The sequence below is a fragment of the Phalacrocorax carbo genome, chromosome 6 (genome assembly GCF_963921805.1).
Source record: "Phalacrocorax carbo chromosome 6, bPhaCar2.1, whole genome shotgun sequence".
Taxonomy (NCBI): domain Eukaryota; kingdom Metazoa; phylum Chordata; class Aves; order Suliformes; family Phalacrocoracidae; genus Phalacrocorax; species Phalacrocorax carbo.
Window position 1 is genome coordinate 61,842,123 of NC_087518.1, and position 18,051 is coordinate 61,860,173.

At 44.2% G+C, this 18,051-nt stretch overlaps 1 protein-coding gene across 4 annotated transcripts in view; it reads right to left on the reverse strand.

Moving 5' to 3' along the window:
- The window catches only part of COL11A1 (collagen type XI alpha 1 chain), a 164,754-nt gene that overhangs the window by 33,084 nt on the left and 113,619 nt on the right, over nucleotides 1-18,051 (reverse strand). For all 4 annotated transcript variants that reach the window (XM_064455620.1, XM_064455617.1, XM_064455618.1 and 1 more), the window contains 8 exons: nucleotides 12,562-12,669; nucleotides 11,988-12,095; nucleotides 10,873-10,926; nucleotides 6,212-6,265; nucleotides 5,436-5,543; nucleotides 2,076-2,129; nucleotides 1,123-1,176; nucleotides 986-1,039 (listed from right to left, as the gene is read on the reverse strand). In XM_064455620.1, coding sequence (XP_064311690.1) covers nucleotides 986-1,039; nucleotides 1,123-1,176; nucleotides 2,076-2,129; nucleotides 5,436-5,543; nucleotides 6,212-6,265; nucleotides 10,873-10,926; nucleotides 11,988-12,095; nucleotides 12,562-12,669 — 594 coding nt within the window. The remainder of the gene's footprint in view (nucleotides 1-985; nucleotides 1,040-1,122; nucleotides 1,177-2,075; nucleotides 2,130-5,435; nucleotides 5,544-6,211; nucleotides 6,266-10,872; nucleotides 10,927-11,987; nucleotides 12,096-12,561; nucleotides 12,670-18,051) is intronic.

Below are 18,051 nucleotides of genomic sequence, written 5' to 3' on the forward strand. Positions count from 1 at the left end.
CAGTGGCCTGCAATGTATTTCTGTTCTGTTTCCTTCACCTTGTGCTCCCTTCAAAATCTTTCCAAATCCAAATTTAAAGAAAAAAATAATATTGAATCTGTACATTACAGCAAAATGCATTTAGGCTTACACACACGATATGGCTGAGGGCATCTAACTTGTTAAACATAAGTAGGAATTTCAAGAGACTGTCTTGAATTTTGTGTTTGCTCTTCATTTTATAATAGCTTACACTGGTGATTCAAATCAATCACACAAAAAAGCCATGACACCTATTGCGTACAATATTTTTCCTTTAAGAAAAAGGAAAATATCTGACATGTTCTTTGGGTAAGATGAAATTTAAAAAAACAACCCACCCCATATACTGGCAGGAAATTTTCTGAATGGAGAACTGAAAATAGCAACAAAAATAATTTTGATGACTGAATGTCATATAGCATCAGTTTGAGTCAGGTTTTCAAGCAGCACAAATCATCCTCAAACCTTTGACTTACTGGAGCTGTATCTGTATGAGGAACAGCTACATACTGGCGCTTCAGGTCCGCTTCACCTCGATGTTTACTGCTGATGCCTTAGATAATAGCTTATACGCTGAACGTTCCATATAGAGACCGATATGATAGTCTAAACTCCACCAGTATAACATGAAAAACACTTGAAGCCAACCATGTTACGGGAGGCATCCAGCTATGTAGTTATGGAAACCACCAAAACCTTTAATCCTCCACCTGAAAAACTTCTGCTCCAAAGCTCTTTCCTCTGATTGTTAAACATTTTTGTGAGGTAAAATGTGAAATAACGAGACCAGCCATGGTGAGCCAGCCATGAGGAGCACAGCTAGGTCACTATTAACGCTCACTAGGTCAATGAAGGGTATTTTGGAACCGTAACATATCCATATGGCTCCAAAAAAGAATCAAAATGTATCTTGATCCATTCCTATTCCAATGTTTTCTCTTCCTAGGCGATTGTCGACACTCACCTTTTCACCAACACCTCCAACAGAGCCGATCGAGCCTGGGGGGCCTTGAGGACCCTGCAGCGATGAAAGATGTTAGTTATTTCAAATATAGTTATCCCAACTATGGCGCTAATTACCGAGAGAAAAAAAATCCTTACATCAGCTCCATTAGGACCTTGGGGACCTCGTGGACCTGGCGGGCCAGGTGGACCCTGTAGCAAAGAGACAATTGGATGCAGTTACAGTCACAAAAAGTCCAGTGGGGCTTTTTTTTGGCCAATGAAAAATAATATACTCAATCTGTAGCGGACACTCTGAATCTTCGCAGTGCTACAGCCCCAGCAGGGCCAGGTCGCTGCCCACGGCGCAGCTCGCGAGGCGCCGGGGGTCCAGGCTATGTTACACAGCACCTGAGCTGGGGCTGAGCTGATGCTGAGGGCTCCCGAGGACTGGCTCCCTGCACCGGCTTTTCCCCGCGGGTTGCCTGCGTACCCCTTCCGCTGTGCAGCGGCCCCGGCGTAGCGTGTCTGTCTGGTGGCAGCCGTGTGACAGGACTGCGCCACGGGGCCGGCACACGGCCCATAATACAACAGCCAGGCGTGACACGGGGCGTTGGAGGCAAGCGTGTGCCGTAGGGAGCTTGCCCAGAAGGCAGTCTGTCAGCAGCATGAACAGTTGGAAAATGTAGCCTCAAGCCTACCCAGAGAACCAGAGTAAATACAGCCAAGTCATGTTTAGCATCGTCTGGCCTGCAGCTACCTGAAGCTAAGGCACAATGCCCTGAATGTCCGATAAGCAGCTCCGCACCCTCTGGTGCAGCGGCCGCTCCTTTGTCCTTCCTGACCCTGCTTGCCACTGCCCTCTCGGAGACACACGCAGCAGCTGCTCTGCTCCCTGCTCGCCAGGGCATCGTCTGAAATTACGTAGATGAGGCAACAGATGTGGGAAAGCAAAGGAAAGCCCAGGGAGCGTTCATGGTTCACAAAATGTTTCACCCTTGGGCACCAAATTCCGGAGTAGCTTATCCAAGTATGGGCTACAGAGAAAAGACAGTAATACACGGGCGATACTTTTGGCCCCCCCCGAGTGACCAGTGGGGAAGAAGGCTTACCATTGGGCCCACATCACCATTTTCACCCTTTTCACCTGGTGGGCCGGGCAGACCCTAAAACACATGGATGAGTAAAAAAAACTATTAGTAGGGTGCCTGGAATGCTGCGTTATAAATCAATATGAAAGCATATAAATCGGCTCTACTTGTGAAACTTGAAACGGGGGGTGGCGGAACAAGAAGACCTATGTGCAGTAAAACACCAAAAAAAGCAGGGTGGTGGTTTTTTTTTTTAATATTACAGCAACTGTAGGTAATCCTAGGATGGTTAAAGCAGATGAGGTAGAAAATTTTTGAAAACAAAAAAACCCAAAAAACACCACAAGTGGTGGTTGTCTTTGAAAGCGCTGCCGCCATTCTCCACACCGCAGGCGGGCAGGCGGCTGACCTGCGCGCCGCTGTGCCGCCGCTGCCGTGAAGCAAACACGAGCAGTGCCGCACGGTGAAGTGGCGCGCAGCGGCGGCGCCGCCCCCGAGGCCTGGAAGCTGCGCAACGCCGTTAATAAGGTGGCCAGCGGAGGTGCTAAATCCTGCCGCGAGGCGCCGCGCCGCGCAGCCGTAGCCCGGGAAGCAGCGTGTCCAAGTCGGACTAGCAACACACCCCAAGAGAAGGAACCCGTAGGTGATGCTAATGCTGATAGCCAGTGTAACATTACCCCGGAGCGACGCGCTGCCACCACTGAGCTGGGCAGGCCTACACGTAGGAGCAAAGCTTGGCTTCTGTAAAAAGCAGCTCCCCTGGCTCGGGGCAATAGCATTATCTTGATTTACATTACATTAAGCTCTGCTTCTAAGTTTCACCTCCTGGATTCTGCTACTTTCCATGCGTCAAACTACAGCGAACCACACGGGCAAGCACAATTTGTCAGCATTGCTACAAAGCTGTAGATTAAAAAGTATGCAGTATAAACTTAGCCACCGTGCTAGCCATGCCTCAGCTGCCCTCCTACGCTGACACGCGCTGAACAGTAGCGAGACTTGTAAAAACGCAGAGACGTGCCTTTTCTAAAAATGCTGCATGTCCCTGTCAGCGCTCACCTGTCCGCGCGTGGTGGCTGTGTGACAGCCCGGGCACTAGTCGATAATCAGCATGGAGAAAGCCAGCTTTAGGCCACGTGGTGACACAGTGGTTTTGCTGTGTAATCCTTGCTTAGTTAAAAAAAACCACCAGACCCTATTGTATTGCAGTGGCAGCCCAGCACCGCTACTGGAGCGCGTACCGTGCACTGACTACGACGCGCGCTGCGCAGTGATGCCCGGGTTACAACAGCAGGTAGTTTTATTCCTTGCTAACTTTCTCCATGTTTCCTTTTTGTAACCTTTGTCCAACAAATGAAATTTGCATCGACTCTAACGTTCTCCTTCACCGTGAGGCCTTTCAAGGAACAGTTTTGTGGCTAATGGTCCTGAAGCGTGATTAAGAGCAGAAGCCTGGACGCGGACTAGCCGGCCAGTCTTTAGAGCGGTGAATCGCACCGCAAGTCTAGGAAGATCTAGCCTAGATCTTCCAGCTGCCAACACGCCACTAAATTCTACCCCATGAACATAAAAAGCCATTTAGCCTCAAAAGCTGGCTGCCTTAGCCATTGCGCTTGATGGGCACGATAATCCCAGCCAGCTGGGTCACCTGCTTGCGGGGAGGGCTCTGTGGCCCTTCAGCGGCCTTTGAACATTCACTTGTTAGGGCTGGCTTTGAAAAGACTTGCCAAAGCCGGTCGGTGAACTCCTATTTCAACTCTGAAACACTCCAAGTGACCGCAGTGAATCAGTATTTCGTGCTCTATTGGCCGCGGTATTTTGGGCCTCCTTTCAGTTCCTTGTGGCAAGAAGTAACTGAGGTGTTTGTCATTTAACACTTCAACATTTAAGTAAAATTGCCATCAATCGACTATAAGATAACCTGGGTAGGCCCCTAGCGTTTTTCAGATTTTCTTTACTTTCGCCTCCTTTTGTTAGAAACTTCCTTATTTTTAAAAACACTATCAACATTAAATAGCAAGGAAATTCACAATTAGGTAATAACTATTCAAAATTACCAATGCTCACTTTTATGAACAAAAAATACTTTCTGTTTAACGTCCAATGTAAGTGCTATCAGTAGAGTTTAATGGGAGTGTGATGTAGTTGCCGTGGAATATTAAATATAAGATAGAGAAAATTGTGCTCATTAAATTTAAAATGTGAAGGTGGACTTTACTGAAAAACATCAGTTGAAACAGCCCTAGACCTGAGAAAAATAACAAGGATAATTTTATTTCACTCTCTTTAAAATAGTAAAAAATATAACAATTTGTAATAAAAATTAGGAATATTTTTTTTCTGCGTTAGTATTTCCGAAAGTAGAGATGTTTTCACTTTCAAAGGCAGTATGAACCTACACAAGCCACATGTGTTGGTTCATCTTCCGTGGAGGTTTGCAATATTTTATCACTTCATTCTAAGGTTTGTGAGCCGCATTATGTAATAGAATTTAACAAAAATGATAGGTGCAGGTTAAGGTCTGGCTTAACGAAAGAGCGGAGCCAGTTCATACGTGGTGGACAGGAAGGAGACATCGTGTTTAATCTAGTCAGACACTAGTGCTATCATTTGCCATTTTTGAGCAGAGAGTGGCTATGATTCATGTTACAGCTTAAGGCACAGATTAGAAATAGTTTCAAAGTGCTCTGTCCTCTACGGTTAATTACATGGAAGTGAGTCAAAGGCCTGAAAGTCTTGTTCTTTGTTTTGCTATATTTAAGCAAATTAGATTTTTGAAAAAGCCGGATTCTTCAACTGTAATTCTCTGGATGCAGCGGTGAGACGCTGCATTTTACTGTATCCTTCCATTGTGCTTTTTCACTCATAAAATAACAATTTTAAGAGGAAGAAACATGAAACTATGGGCAGCTGCCAGCGATGGCAGCAGCGCGTAAGCGTCATGGAGTCCCGCTAATCTTTCAGCGCACACGTCGTGTCCGGGGTGGCACCACTGGGAAACACACGGCGTTGCCTGACCCTAGTGCGAAAATACAGTAAATGACTCGGCTGTTTAAGCAGCGCTCCAGGTTGAATCTTTTATTTAAAACGTGTTTCTCCAGTAAAGAGAAGTGCTCTTGTGAAAACAGAAACTGTTGGACTCTATAAATGAGTGAGTTACTGAACGAAATTCTAAAGCCTGCGGTAGCCAGGAGTCCAGATTCAGAGCATCTCACCCATCGCCTTCAGCGCTAAATCTGCTGTTTATGCACAAACTCTATAAATATGGGATCTTTCAGGTCTCATTAACTGGTGCTGTCACTTATTTAATACAAGACAATAGTTTCTGACACAGAAATCAGGGTTCTTACAGGTGGAGGGTGAAAAAATAAAGGACTTTACCTGTAAGCCAATAGGCCCTGGAGGGCCAGGGAAGCCTCGAGGACCTTCATCACCTTTTTGCCCAAACATCCCTTGCTGACCTCGTGGGCCCGGCTCCCCATCACCTCCCTGTTTGGAAGCAGCGAAAAGCAAAAATATCACAGGTCTGGTGATAACAGGAAAAGCTCCACTGAAATCACTGGAAAACAACTACAAGAGGGCTCAGAATCACTCCTGCAAATGCACGTCCCCCCCCCAATCCAATGACATCGTTACACAAATGGAACACCAGCATATGCCCCGGTTTAACGTAGGTCAAATAATACCACGTACCCAAAGGCCTCTTCTCTTTCTCAGCTGCATACACATTCTAGCTGCTGAATGCCTACGTATTAGTCAATATAAGCAGCATATAGTTCTACCAGTCTTCACGGTAGCAGAATTCAATGCCTTCTAAATAAAAAGCCGCCTGGTGTCAGGTGGATTTTTAAAAAAGAGACTTTTTTTTTTACTGATTTTACTGTCATACAAACCATCAAACGCGGTCCCTGGAAGGACAGGCCCCAGTTGCTAGTTACACTATTTAATTTTTAATAATTCCTTCAAATTACTGCCCTGCTGTAAAGCTGAAATAAAACACCACCTGTGCAGGCTTGTTTACAAAAAGGAGCGGCATGTAGGCGGACAACGCTAGACCTGTTCATAGTGAAAGAGCGAAGGCGCACGCCGGTCGAGGAACCGCTGGGTAGCGGGTGAGTGATGGCAAGCCGGGGGTCTGCGCTGGAGCAGCTACTTACAGCTATTCCGGGGGCACCAACAGGACCCTGGAGACCTGGTGGACCTGGAGGACCCTGCAACAAACAAGCAGCCGAGAGGCAAAGTTAGCGATTGCGGCATCTGGACTGAGATTATAAGCAAACATAGAGACAACCCTATTTGCACAATCAGGGCCTGTTAAGCATAGATGTAATACTAGTGTCATGGTTTTAGCTGGGATAGAGTGAATGTCCTTCACTGTAGCTGGCGCAGTGCTGTGCTTTGGAGTTAGTATGAAAATAATGTTGGTAACACACCGATGTTTTAGTTGTGGCTGGGCAGCGCTTGTACTAGTCAAGGGCTTTCCCAGCTTCCCAGGCTCTGCCGGGGGCACAAGGAGCCGGGAGGGGAGGGGGCACAGCCAAGAGAGCGGATTCAAACTGACCAAAGGGACATTCCCTATCATGTAATGTCATGCCCAGTGTGTTACTGGGAGGGGTGGCCGGGGGAGGCAGGCAGCAAGCGCGGCTCGGGGACGGGCAGCGTCGGTCGGCGGGTGGTGAGCGGCTGTGTCGCTTGTGGTTCTGTTTTTTTCCCATTTTCCCTTTTCATTATCATTATTGTTATTCTAACAACTATTATAATAATTATTATTTCATTGTAACTATTAAACTGCTCTTAACCCACAAGGTTTTTTTTGTGCTTTTGCTCTTCTGATTCCCTCCCCGTCCCACAGGGGCGGGGGGAGCGAGTGAGCGGCTGCGGGGTGTTGAGTTGCCGGCTGGGGCTGAACCACGACACCTGGCATTTATTGACAGCACATTTGTAATGTTTCAGAATATTTCAAACAGATTCCCATGCAAATATGAATCAAAATGCAAAATTTTTTTCACAATTAAAAATATCAGCCCTTTCAATGAGGTTTGTGCAGAAAAAGACAACCTTTAAAGCGTCACCTAGCAATCTAGCTTTAAATGGAATTCTTATTTAGATTAGTTTCTTTTGGTCTCAACGATCCTTGCGGGTCCTTTCCAGCTCAGGCCATTCTATGATGCCATGAAATTGCAGATGAGTTCTGCAACAGCACAAAGCTCAGTTTGACCTCCAGAAGACACGAAGCCGTCGAAGTGCTTGCTGAGCACTGGGCGGCACATTCGCTTTGATATTAAGGCTCTTTTCAACGGAATGGCAAAAAGTACGTCTCTGAGAGGCACGTCTTCATTTTTTCAGTTTCTTTACAGAGCAGTAACTTTCTAAGTCACATGGTGCATAATCTGGAAGTCAGTTATGCAGATGTGATGCTGCTGTCTAACACAGCATGGGCTGCAGGACACCATTTTATGATGGGATTACAAGCGTGCTAGGTTGAGTCTGGTTTTTGCACCAGCTAGAAGATGAGACCGATAAAGAGCTAAGAAAGCATAAATCCTTACACCTGGCAACGGCTGACAGCTAGTCTGCTATTTAGATGCCAAATAAGTCGTCCGCAGTTTCCAGGCTGGGAATTCTAATTTAGTGCAGAATAATGCTTGGGTTTAAAGAGCTTGCTAGGGATAAAATTAGCTTATTCTGCCCTTTATGGGGAGATTAGGAAAAGGGACTACTTAATTCTTGTAGTCTAGTTCTTTCTTTGGATTCTAGGTATATGTTAGAGTATCATTTTCTAGGGAGCCTGAAGTGTCAAGCCATGTAGTTCTCCTCTGTTATAATTTTATTTTCATCACATACCTGGTGGCAATAGGTGAAGCAAAGCTTTTTAGCCTCTATGGTGACAAACCTACAGGAAAGGACTCCTAGGAATGCTCCTGTTGACTGGGAGGGTTTCCATGCGAAAGGGAACCAGTATGCATTAATTTAAAATAAAATCATATTGGAACGGATTGCTCCTACACTCTGCGGGATGCTGCTACCTGCTCCTTCATTTTATAGGGCCCAGAATGAGATCTACGCGTCTTCAATCTCATTTCAATGCTCATTTTGATGGAAAGTACTTTGCAATTGATGACTGAGAAGTTATTTGGACACGTTGGCCGGACCCTTTGTCCCATTGCTCTGGAGGGCAAATGGGGGGGAGAGAGGCTGATCGGAATCATCGGGGAGAAGCTGTGGTTAATGAAGGCACCTGTGGTAGCAGTGGAGGGTTGAAGCTCAGGAGAGGAGGTACATCAGCAACAAAATTGTGCTGTCCCTAGCTAGGACGTGGCGACCCAGTATTTTTTGTTAGGCACAGTGTAGTTAAACCCCCCAGACATAAATCCTGGTTAGTTTCAACTGGGAATTGATGATGTTTCCAGCCCTTCTTAAACAGGAAAGAGGGATCAGTTCCTCTCTGCTCAGGGGCCTTGCCGTGATCAGGCTCTACGTGCCCCACCAAGGCTTTTGTGGGTGTCTCAGTGGTGTGAATATCTATTCTTTACGTCCTGTGATGTCGGAACTAGGCACTTACTGCCCGTTCAGAATCTTTTGGAGGCGACCAACGAGGCCTCGCCTCCCTGCCCCAATGTACATCTGTCAGTGTGTTGGAAGGAAAACGGGTTTGAAACAAACAAACACATTCTGCGCTTGTCGGGGCTGAATGACCGCAGCTGAGCACAAACAGGATTCCAGCAGGGTAACGTTCCCTTCACCTGAGCAGGGCTGAACATGAGCCCTCTGTTTCAAGGAAAACACGTTGCATTTCCCAGTGCCTTAAACCTTGAGACTGACAGTACGGGATACGTTATCGAATGATAATGCTGCAGCCTCTTTAGTCGTAAAGCAGGTCTGCTGGCACGTGCCCGAATACAGTAGCGCTCCCTGTGGGAACTGTGCTCACAGTCTAACGCTCAGCATAACGAGCTATGCTAAAATAGTCTGAAATAGGAATGTGCAGCGTGTGTTTTCTTCTGAATTCCTCGGATGCAGAAGCATCTCTAATGATGAGGCACGTCAAAGGGGAAAACAGAAGGACACGCGTGCGATCACACGCAGCGCCCGGAGTGGAACCGGACCGTGACCTGCTTCATACGCGTCCTCTGCCCTTCCCTTTATATGCCATTTCCCCCTGTGCGCCCAGGGCCTGTACTGTGATGAACCTCTTCAGGTGGGCAAAGGGGGGCTGCGGATACCTCCCTGTGTCCCACAGCTGCTTTGCAACTCCAACAGCAAGTAGCTTAAGACTGATGTTAACTGGGAACAAGTCCATAGTTTCAAAAGTGACTTTTAAAAATGTTTTAATTTCATAAATTAACTTTACCAAGTACCCAAAGCCTTCAGCTCAGATTACGCCAGAGTAATTTTAGTCTGAAGCAGAATTTGTTCCCAGCTTGGCTACACTTATGTTTCTTGGCAAACTGGGGTCTATAATAGAAGTGGTCTCTCATCCATATGTATAATAATACGTTCCTTGTGTTAAGAGGGCATTACAACTAGTTTATTATAGCACTTGTGATTTGATCTCTTGAAATAGGATTGTGAAAAGAATGTGTTTTCTGCACTGGAAACTGCAGAAACCCTTCCCACAGAATAACTGAAAAGGACAAGCTTGTCCTTAAAAACAAAAACCAAACAGCTGTCATTTTCTTTTTGCACATTTTATCTCCACATTTTTTTCTATGAAATTATCATAGAACTGTGATTTGCTTGAATTTGTATGTATCCTCCTATAAAACATCATCTGATTACGTATGAGCCATAAATTGGTTGCAATTTTTAGAAGCAATCTACTCTTATGATGCTAAGTAGTTCATCATACCCAGCACACAGTGTTTTCAAGATAGTAAATACCCTTAGTTATGAATACCCCTATGCTGAGTTCTGAACTTTGCTAACTGTGAATATTGATGAAATCTGACAATAAAAAAAAATAATCTTTCTGCAATTCCTTCTCCATTTTTCTCTTAGTGAAAATTATTCAGATAAAATGCCAGTTTTTCTTGAAATTGAACAGAAGTGGAAACAAACCTGTCCTGAATTTTTGGGAAAGAAACCAAAATCAAACAGAAGAAAAAAATGCTAGTTTTATTCTTTCTAGCTTCAAATTTTACAGTGGAAAAAAGCTTATTTTTAGATTTCTGGCCTCAAAAAGAGGAAGTGCTTGAACTTCAGAAATAACTTAGAAGACAAAAACGTTTAATACGAAGGCAGTAGGAGCCTGATTAGAGCAAAGTTCACTGACAGACCTAGTGAAAATATTTGAAAACTTGTATAAGCCACTCCACCTGCGGTCTTAACTGATTGCAACATTTCAGAACAGGAAAGCGTTCTCTCCAAGAATTAGCTATTCTTCAAACATTTTATAACTCTATCAGTAGTTGTCTCTAGTGAGTCTTTATGTTCTTCATCATTATGGCCAAGAAGCTAAAGCTGGGTATGTCCACACAAGCCGGGCAGAGAAGGTAAAGACAGTAAGAGAAAGTACGTATATTCTTGGTCTCTCCCAGTTCAAATGTAGATTGGATGAATTAAAATGATATAGAAAGGGTGCTTAGGCATGTAGGTTACCTATTTTTTAATGATTCTGTAAGCTCAAGACTAAACATACGCATGGTTCTGTAAGTAAAACCCACTCGTGTTGCGTTAAAGCTCAACGTTCTTTTGACTAAGCATTTCTGAAGTGTGTCGCTGTTTCTGCTCACTGATGTCGCAAGGCTACCTGCATACTTCATGCACGAATGCTTTTTATTTATGAAGAATGTAACGGACAAAGGGTTTTGCTACTCACGTTTTCTCCCTTGTCACCTTTACTACCTTTCTGGCCCGGTTCACCAATTTCACCCTGTAATCGAAAGTTAAAAGTTAAACTTCTTGCTTAAAATGGTCTCCTTCACACTTAGCTGAAGTCAGTATCACAGTATCTTTAAATGCTCCCTTTGATATGACTATTCCGTGTTTTATGCTGCTGCTTCAAGTGTGAAGGCCTAAAGGGGGCAATTCTGCATCGATCAATAGTATGTCGTATTAATTCAGATATTGATTGCTATACTGCAAAGGACAACAAGACCTGGCTTTGAAGTATAGTGCAGCTGAGCTCTAAATAAAGGAAATAGTGTTCCTCATGTCACCTTCGGTATGAACTTATAATGAAAGCACCCTGATTTACAGACTCATCTAACTGTACGTGGCTGAACAGCTGCTTCTCACTGCAGTGTACAATATTTCAAACCTTCAAAATTATTCAAATCACCAGGAAACCATGTCAGAAAAAAAATGTTTTCTTTATACAATAATAAAAGGCAATTAAATTAAATGACAGCAAATACTCTGTGGGATAAATAACACTCATGCATCATAAAAACAAACCTCGAAGCCTCTTACCTTTACCCTACGCTAGCTAACAGAACAGTGCCGGATCAAGCGAACATGCAAGATGGTCCTGGACGGTGCCATGTCCGGAGTTGTGCCAGTCGGCAACAGAACGTCTCTGCTGCGAACGTAGTATTTTGACACCCTCAACCTACCGACAGTGGTTCCAAATCACTAGACGTTACTGAGAACATTTTACCTTACTCATTCGGCAAACCAAGTTCCTGAAATAGGCGAAAATCAATTTTGACGACATCTGCCTTGATTTACTTTGGCACATTTTCGTCCCTGTGTCTTTGCCGGGATAAATGTTAGTCCGCTAGTTGTTGAGCACAAACCCCAGCGTCCCATGGCATCTGTCCCTCAGACAGGTGATTAGAGAAGGGGGTTTACGTTTTTTTGCAGTGGGTGGGTGGAGTTTGGGGGAGGCAGGGCTAAGTGTTGCTTCGCCACTATATTTATTGTGAGGAAAGCTACGGCCAGAGAGCTGTACTGACAGCCCTTCTCACAGATGTACTAATACCAATGATTCACCTTGTCACCATCTTCTCCGGGAGAGCCACTGGGACCGGCAGGACCGGGAAGTCCTACAGGACCCTGTACTCCGTCACGTCCAGCTGGGCCTTGAGGACCTTTTTCACCCTGGTTTTGAAGAAAATGACGTGATCCACATTATCACAGGAGGCTTACGAAGATTTCAGAACAGGGAGTCACATTACCAATACAAAGGAAAAAAAAACCAACAGAAAGGAAACCATAAAGGGAAGAGAATGTATCAGAAAATTATACTAACTGATAATGGAAGCCGACGGCAAATACACCTGTACACCCAGCGGCGGCTGGGTACAAAGTTTTAATGAAAGATTGATTTGGCAAACTTTTTTATTATATTCACTCCCTGCTGTGATGATAATGGGTTTAACCCTTCCTGGGAGTTAGAGGGTATGACAATAAACGTTTTACTGTTTACTTAATTGTAAATACAAAAGGAGTAGGCCAGGTAGTCTGAGGACATGGTTAATGGGCAAATACTAGAGTGGGAAAAAGTAACGTTCTGGAATGAGAAGCCTGTGCGGTGATAGTTTTGTGGGACTCTGCGATTACTTACGGGTGCACCCTTCTCCCCTGCGGGGCCTGGAGGACCCTGAGGTCCAGGCCGACCTGGTAGCCCAATTGGGCCAGCAGTGCCTGCTGCTCCACGTTCCCCTGGTGAACCCTGGAAAGAAATAAAAAAATCATAAGCGAATTCTGATAGAGCCCTGGTAACCGACGGTGGGTTTCAGGAGCCAGGCCAACAGAGGAAATACCTGTTATTCAGTGAGATTCCAGCTGGTAGAAGGGTACACATTCAGTAGGTGGGCAAGTAAAGAAAAGGCTGAAAGAACTAACCTGAAGTTCACACTCAATAGCTCATATTCAATACTAATTTGAACTTTTGTTTTCTTTTCATAAACACCCCTTCTGTATTTGTTCATCATAACAGGAGTGTTGTTCAGCCTGCTTTCAAGAACCGGTTTCCCTCTGCGTTTCCAAAATATACTAACACACCACTTTGATGAAAGAATCTCGACCACGTTAAAACGCAGAACTGACCCACCCCACAACCCAAATTTCCGGTCGCGTTTTGCGCTGTACGTCGCTGTGTTGATCAGCGTGCGTCCGCTTTTCAAGTCAGCCGGGTAAAAACCTCTTGAAGTAAAATGACTGATTTGATGGGTCATACAGAGGAGGCTTGGCTGTACACGTGTCTTTAGATAAGCACAGAAAGAGTTAAAAGTCTAATACTGCAAATTAAAGGGGAAAATATAGGTGCTGTATGTGGAAAAAAACACTGGAATTGTGTAATCTAGAATACATTTTTACAGATAACAGTAGCAGAGAGGAGTAATTTTTGCTCTAATATCATTAAGCCATGCTTTTAAATGAGTCATATCATTGTCATTACTGTATTCCTTTGTCTAAATAAGTCTTTTTTTTTTTTTTTTTTCTATCTGACACTACCGAAGCATCCATAAGTGAAAATTTAGTTTCTACCTTCCCTGTCAGTTCTTTCTTTTGAAGCAGCGTAGGGCTTATGGCTGGTCTACAAAAAGCCAACCTTTCTTTTCAATATGTCAACCTGCCGCAGAGCCAGGCTCCATAACCTAGACAAAATGGAGAGAATGCCTGGGCATGTAAAGGCCTGCAGCGCTCTAAGACCAAAGAGGTACCTACGGTGGGCTAAGTTTTTCCTGTCTTATTTATTGCGCTTCCTAAGAAGCCAGATGGCATATACTTTTAGGAGGTGCTGAAGGGGACACCGGAGAGGAAACAAGGAGTTCTGGTACGTAAAACCTTCCTAAAAGGATACAAGGGAACAGTTAACAGTGCAGATTAGAACTTCTACTCAAATAAATGGAATTCCAGAACCAAAATGTTAAATGTTGGTCTATTCATATTTGTTTATCATTCAGTCAAAAGCCACGATGTGATTTTAAATCCTTTTTGCAGGCTGGGTTAATTCCCAAGCAGTGATCTATAACCAAAGTTCTCTGTAACTCACGGGAACAAAGGCAACGGAGTATTCTGTTCCATTACGGTCTACGTACGAGCTAGCCTTCTGCTTACAAGCCTAACGGGAAAACTACCTCACTAAGAGCAACACAGTTAACCTTGAAATTTGTGGACTCACTGGAAACTGAGAAGCAAAGAGAGATGGCCTCTCTCTAAATGTCTACATTTTCACTCTTTTACAGCATCTTTGTTTCCTGTCTTTTAAATAATTTACAGGTTTTGCACCATTAGAGCACTGTTAAAGGTCTGTTTGCTGTATAGTAATATTTCCCCAGCTTTTCACCTTGACACCTACACGACAGTTTGTAACACTTTCAAGCTATTGATAATTTCACTTTGCCAACTGATATACTGGGAGTGGGGTGGTACATCACGGACCGGGTAAGGAATAGGTGGTGTAGCCTGAGGCTCTGAATAGCCAGGGTTTTTTTTCCCATGTTTAAGCAAGATCAAATTCGCCAGCTCCTGGAACACTGGAATTTTAAGGTGCTTTCACCTATGAAGGCCCTTTTTTTTTTTTTTTTTGCTTTTATTCACGGCGTACTTTTCCTGACTGACCCCGTTAGCGTAACTGGTACTAATTCCATACACAGGTGCTTTTTCCCTCCAGATAACTGTGGCAGAAGAGAACGCTGAATGGTGGCTCCACATATTTTTACAAATTACCTCAGTAAGATCTAAATTTTGCATGAGTGTTCAAAAAAATGTATTTGTGCAGGAACCACAGATGACGTTATCCTTCCAGCTGCTGGTGGGTGTTTTTAAGTCTGGGTGGATGCCTGAGTTTCAGTCCTATTTCTGTTATTTTACTTCCCAAGACTTCAGTGAATTCAACAGGAAAAATTTGCTACCCTGCAGGCGTACTACCATGGTCTCTGATCTTGTCAGCTCTCATAAGCTAAACAATTTTAGGTCATCTCATCAGTAGGAAGCAAGAACAGAGAGAAAAAAATCCAAATAACCCATAGATCTTTCCTATATCAGACAGCAGACACTAACAGTGGCCATAATTTCTAGTAGCTGTTTTTACTCAGCCAACTTTTAACATTTATCTTTGCATAATTTTTATTTGTTATACTTAAATTTCACGAGTTGTGGACGGGAAGTAACCTTTCTGTTTTCAAGGATCTGCTCATTTCTCTGGGAGAATGGGTTCTACTTTGATCAGAGGCCATTAAATCATAGTCACAACGCAGAAAAGCATTTTAGGCATAAGTCTGTTCTCTCTTTCTATGTTGATTACCTATCTTTTTTGTCACTCTGTCCCGGTATGAAACAATCCCCTTATATTACCAAGCTCCATGTTAACCTGTGGTCCTGCACTGGTACTCACATCCTGGAATCCTTTAATTAATTTGGGGTTTTTTTTAAAACTTTCTTACAGAGTGAAATTACCATGCTTTGTCTTGTTCGTCTCTTATACAGCCTATAAACTCATCAGTAACCTCGGTTTTCTCTCTCCTTCTGTGAAGAGATATGTAATTATAGCTGTCGTATACATCACACAGTAGTAGCAATACTTTTGGTTACCAAAATGCTCAACAAGTGAAGAACCCCATGACTGAAAAATGTAATCAGACAGAGGAAGACAGCTCTCGATAGCTCAGTACTGATAATTGGGTAGCCTCCAGCTGGCTTATTCTGAGTCCAATTTGGGCATCCTATTCCTAAATGAGCTAATGAAAAATGACTGATTGACATTCCGAAGAGGTTCCTCTCATCAGCATTCAGTGTTCCACACAGTCGTAGGAGAAGGGAAGAAAACAAACACAAGACAAAGATAGCAGATAAAAGAGAACTGTTAAAAAAACCCAAACAAATCCCCCCCTCCCCCCCCCCCAAAAAAACCAAACCCAAAACCAAAAACAAACCACAAGGAAAAAAAGCCCAAAAGAAAAACCCCAAGCCAGAAAGAAACCCTTGCTCTGGAGTGCATTCATGCATCGCTTTCTTTTGTCCAGATCCCTCCAAGCACAGTAATTGGCATGCACAGTGCTTGGAGCAGTCATCGTTTGCCGCGCTCGCAGATGTATGCGCTGGCCAAATAAAGCTTATAATTGACTCTATATCCTAGTTAGAAGCAATTGGTATTGGCAGGGAATTGGAGGGAAATCATCCAGTGGCATGCATTCTCCTCCTATTATAAATGGCAAATGAAGACGCCATTATAATTACACTTCTGTGTGTACCCTCTGTTGGCTAAAAATAGATGGGAAAATATTTTAGGACTATTTGATGCTCATGGTCTGCTATGAGTTGCTGTGAAAAAAAGCAGGCTATTGTGGTTTAATTGTGGCCTTGCAGATGCACAGAAACCCAGTATTAAGGGCACCTATGTATCTTTTTTCAATGAAAAACACTGTCAAGATAACAAGTTAGTAATTAAAGATGAAATAAGAAAAAACCGGGGACTTCCGGAGTACCCTGCGGTCAGCTTGGCCCTGTTTGTGCCTCAGGTGGCCTGCTTGCACTACAGCGAACTCACAGTACATTTAAAAACCAAAATGTTTCCCTTCAAGCTCCCTTTCCACCCTGCCCACAGTTCCTGCTACCACATCTGTTTCTCAAAAATCAGAAGAACAATGCGCAAACATTTCCGAGCTTCCCAGGTGATTCTGTCCCTGACTATGTTTACCTCAGCACGAAGCGTGGCCCCATCGGGAGTGCGTTCACAGAGCGGAGCAGGGGTTGGTACTGGGCTCCCGACAGCCACGCGCTGCATTGCCGCACTGCGCTTCACTCTAATTCCCGTCTGGCACTGAACGAGCTGGCGCGCGTTCGAAGCGCTCCTGGAATTTCTGTGCCAATGTAGTTTCACATGAAAGGAATACCGTTCACGAGCTCCAAGAGAGCTCCGTGATTTGACCCAAAGGATGGTCAACGGGGACGATTGAGCGACGCACCTCAGAAAGGCTCTGGTGTTTTGAACTAAACCACTGATCTATACAGACCTTAGACGAATTAGGAGCACAGGGATCATCTGAATTTAAACGCAAACGCCTGTATTTCAGAACACGGACAGCCATCGCTAAACAAGAAACGCCCTTTGCCTCACAGCCTCGCGTGCCGCGTATTTGGGAGGAACCGTGACAGCAGCGGCACAGCCGCCGCGTGCGGGCACCCTGCCCGGGAGGGCTGCGGCTCGCTGCACCTGAACCAGCTCTCCGCTTGAGGCCAGTCCAGCCTTAGGGCCGCCTCTAACACAAAATGAAGACATGACCGTTAGATTGCAGAGACTATTCTGGTCTATGCTTGCTTGATTTTGATTCAACTTTTCTCCTAACAGTTCAGGTTCTTCAGACGGGGTGGGATGGTATCCCTTCTGACTCGCCCTACTAGCTGCCATTCCATTCCGGTCTGTTCCACCCCGTTCCAGTCCAAGCTACCTTGTTTTGGCACCTTTCAGGAACACACCCGTACCGCGTGGTGTCAGGGAGAATTGTAAGTCACAGATGCAAGTTCTTGATTTAAAGAATAGAAGCTTAACGGCATTAAGAATTCAATTATTAATTTTAAGAATTCAAGTGCCAAGTAGTAAGAAATCAAGAAGTAAAGCTCAGCAGTGTGCTACAGCAGACCTTTCCCAATAATGTAGATATAATCCAAAAGCAAGAACCTTTATACTACGTTGGGTTTTTTCCTCCCTGTTTAATGCATTCTAATCTCAATATGAATTGCAGGGAGGTAAGAGAGCTTTATTGTTGAAATACATAGAATTTCAGCTCCTCCATTACTTTTTTGTCTAAGACAAATAGCTGGGCTGATTTTTTTTTTCTTTTGCTTCAGTTGCACTGAATGAAAGAAATAAGTTGACGACTATCAAATCTACACAATTCACAGCTCGGAATAACTGCACCATGTCTTGAATACCAGCGTATCCTTGTAGAACTTCCTCACATAAAAACTGACAACAGAGAACAGGTAACTTGAAGCATGTGCTATTCCAAATACCTTTCAGTGGGTAACTACCAGAAACGGAAGGGAAAGAGGCAGCAGAGGTACCAGCAGTAGAAGTCCAAACATGAAACAAAAAGGAAATGTAGAT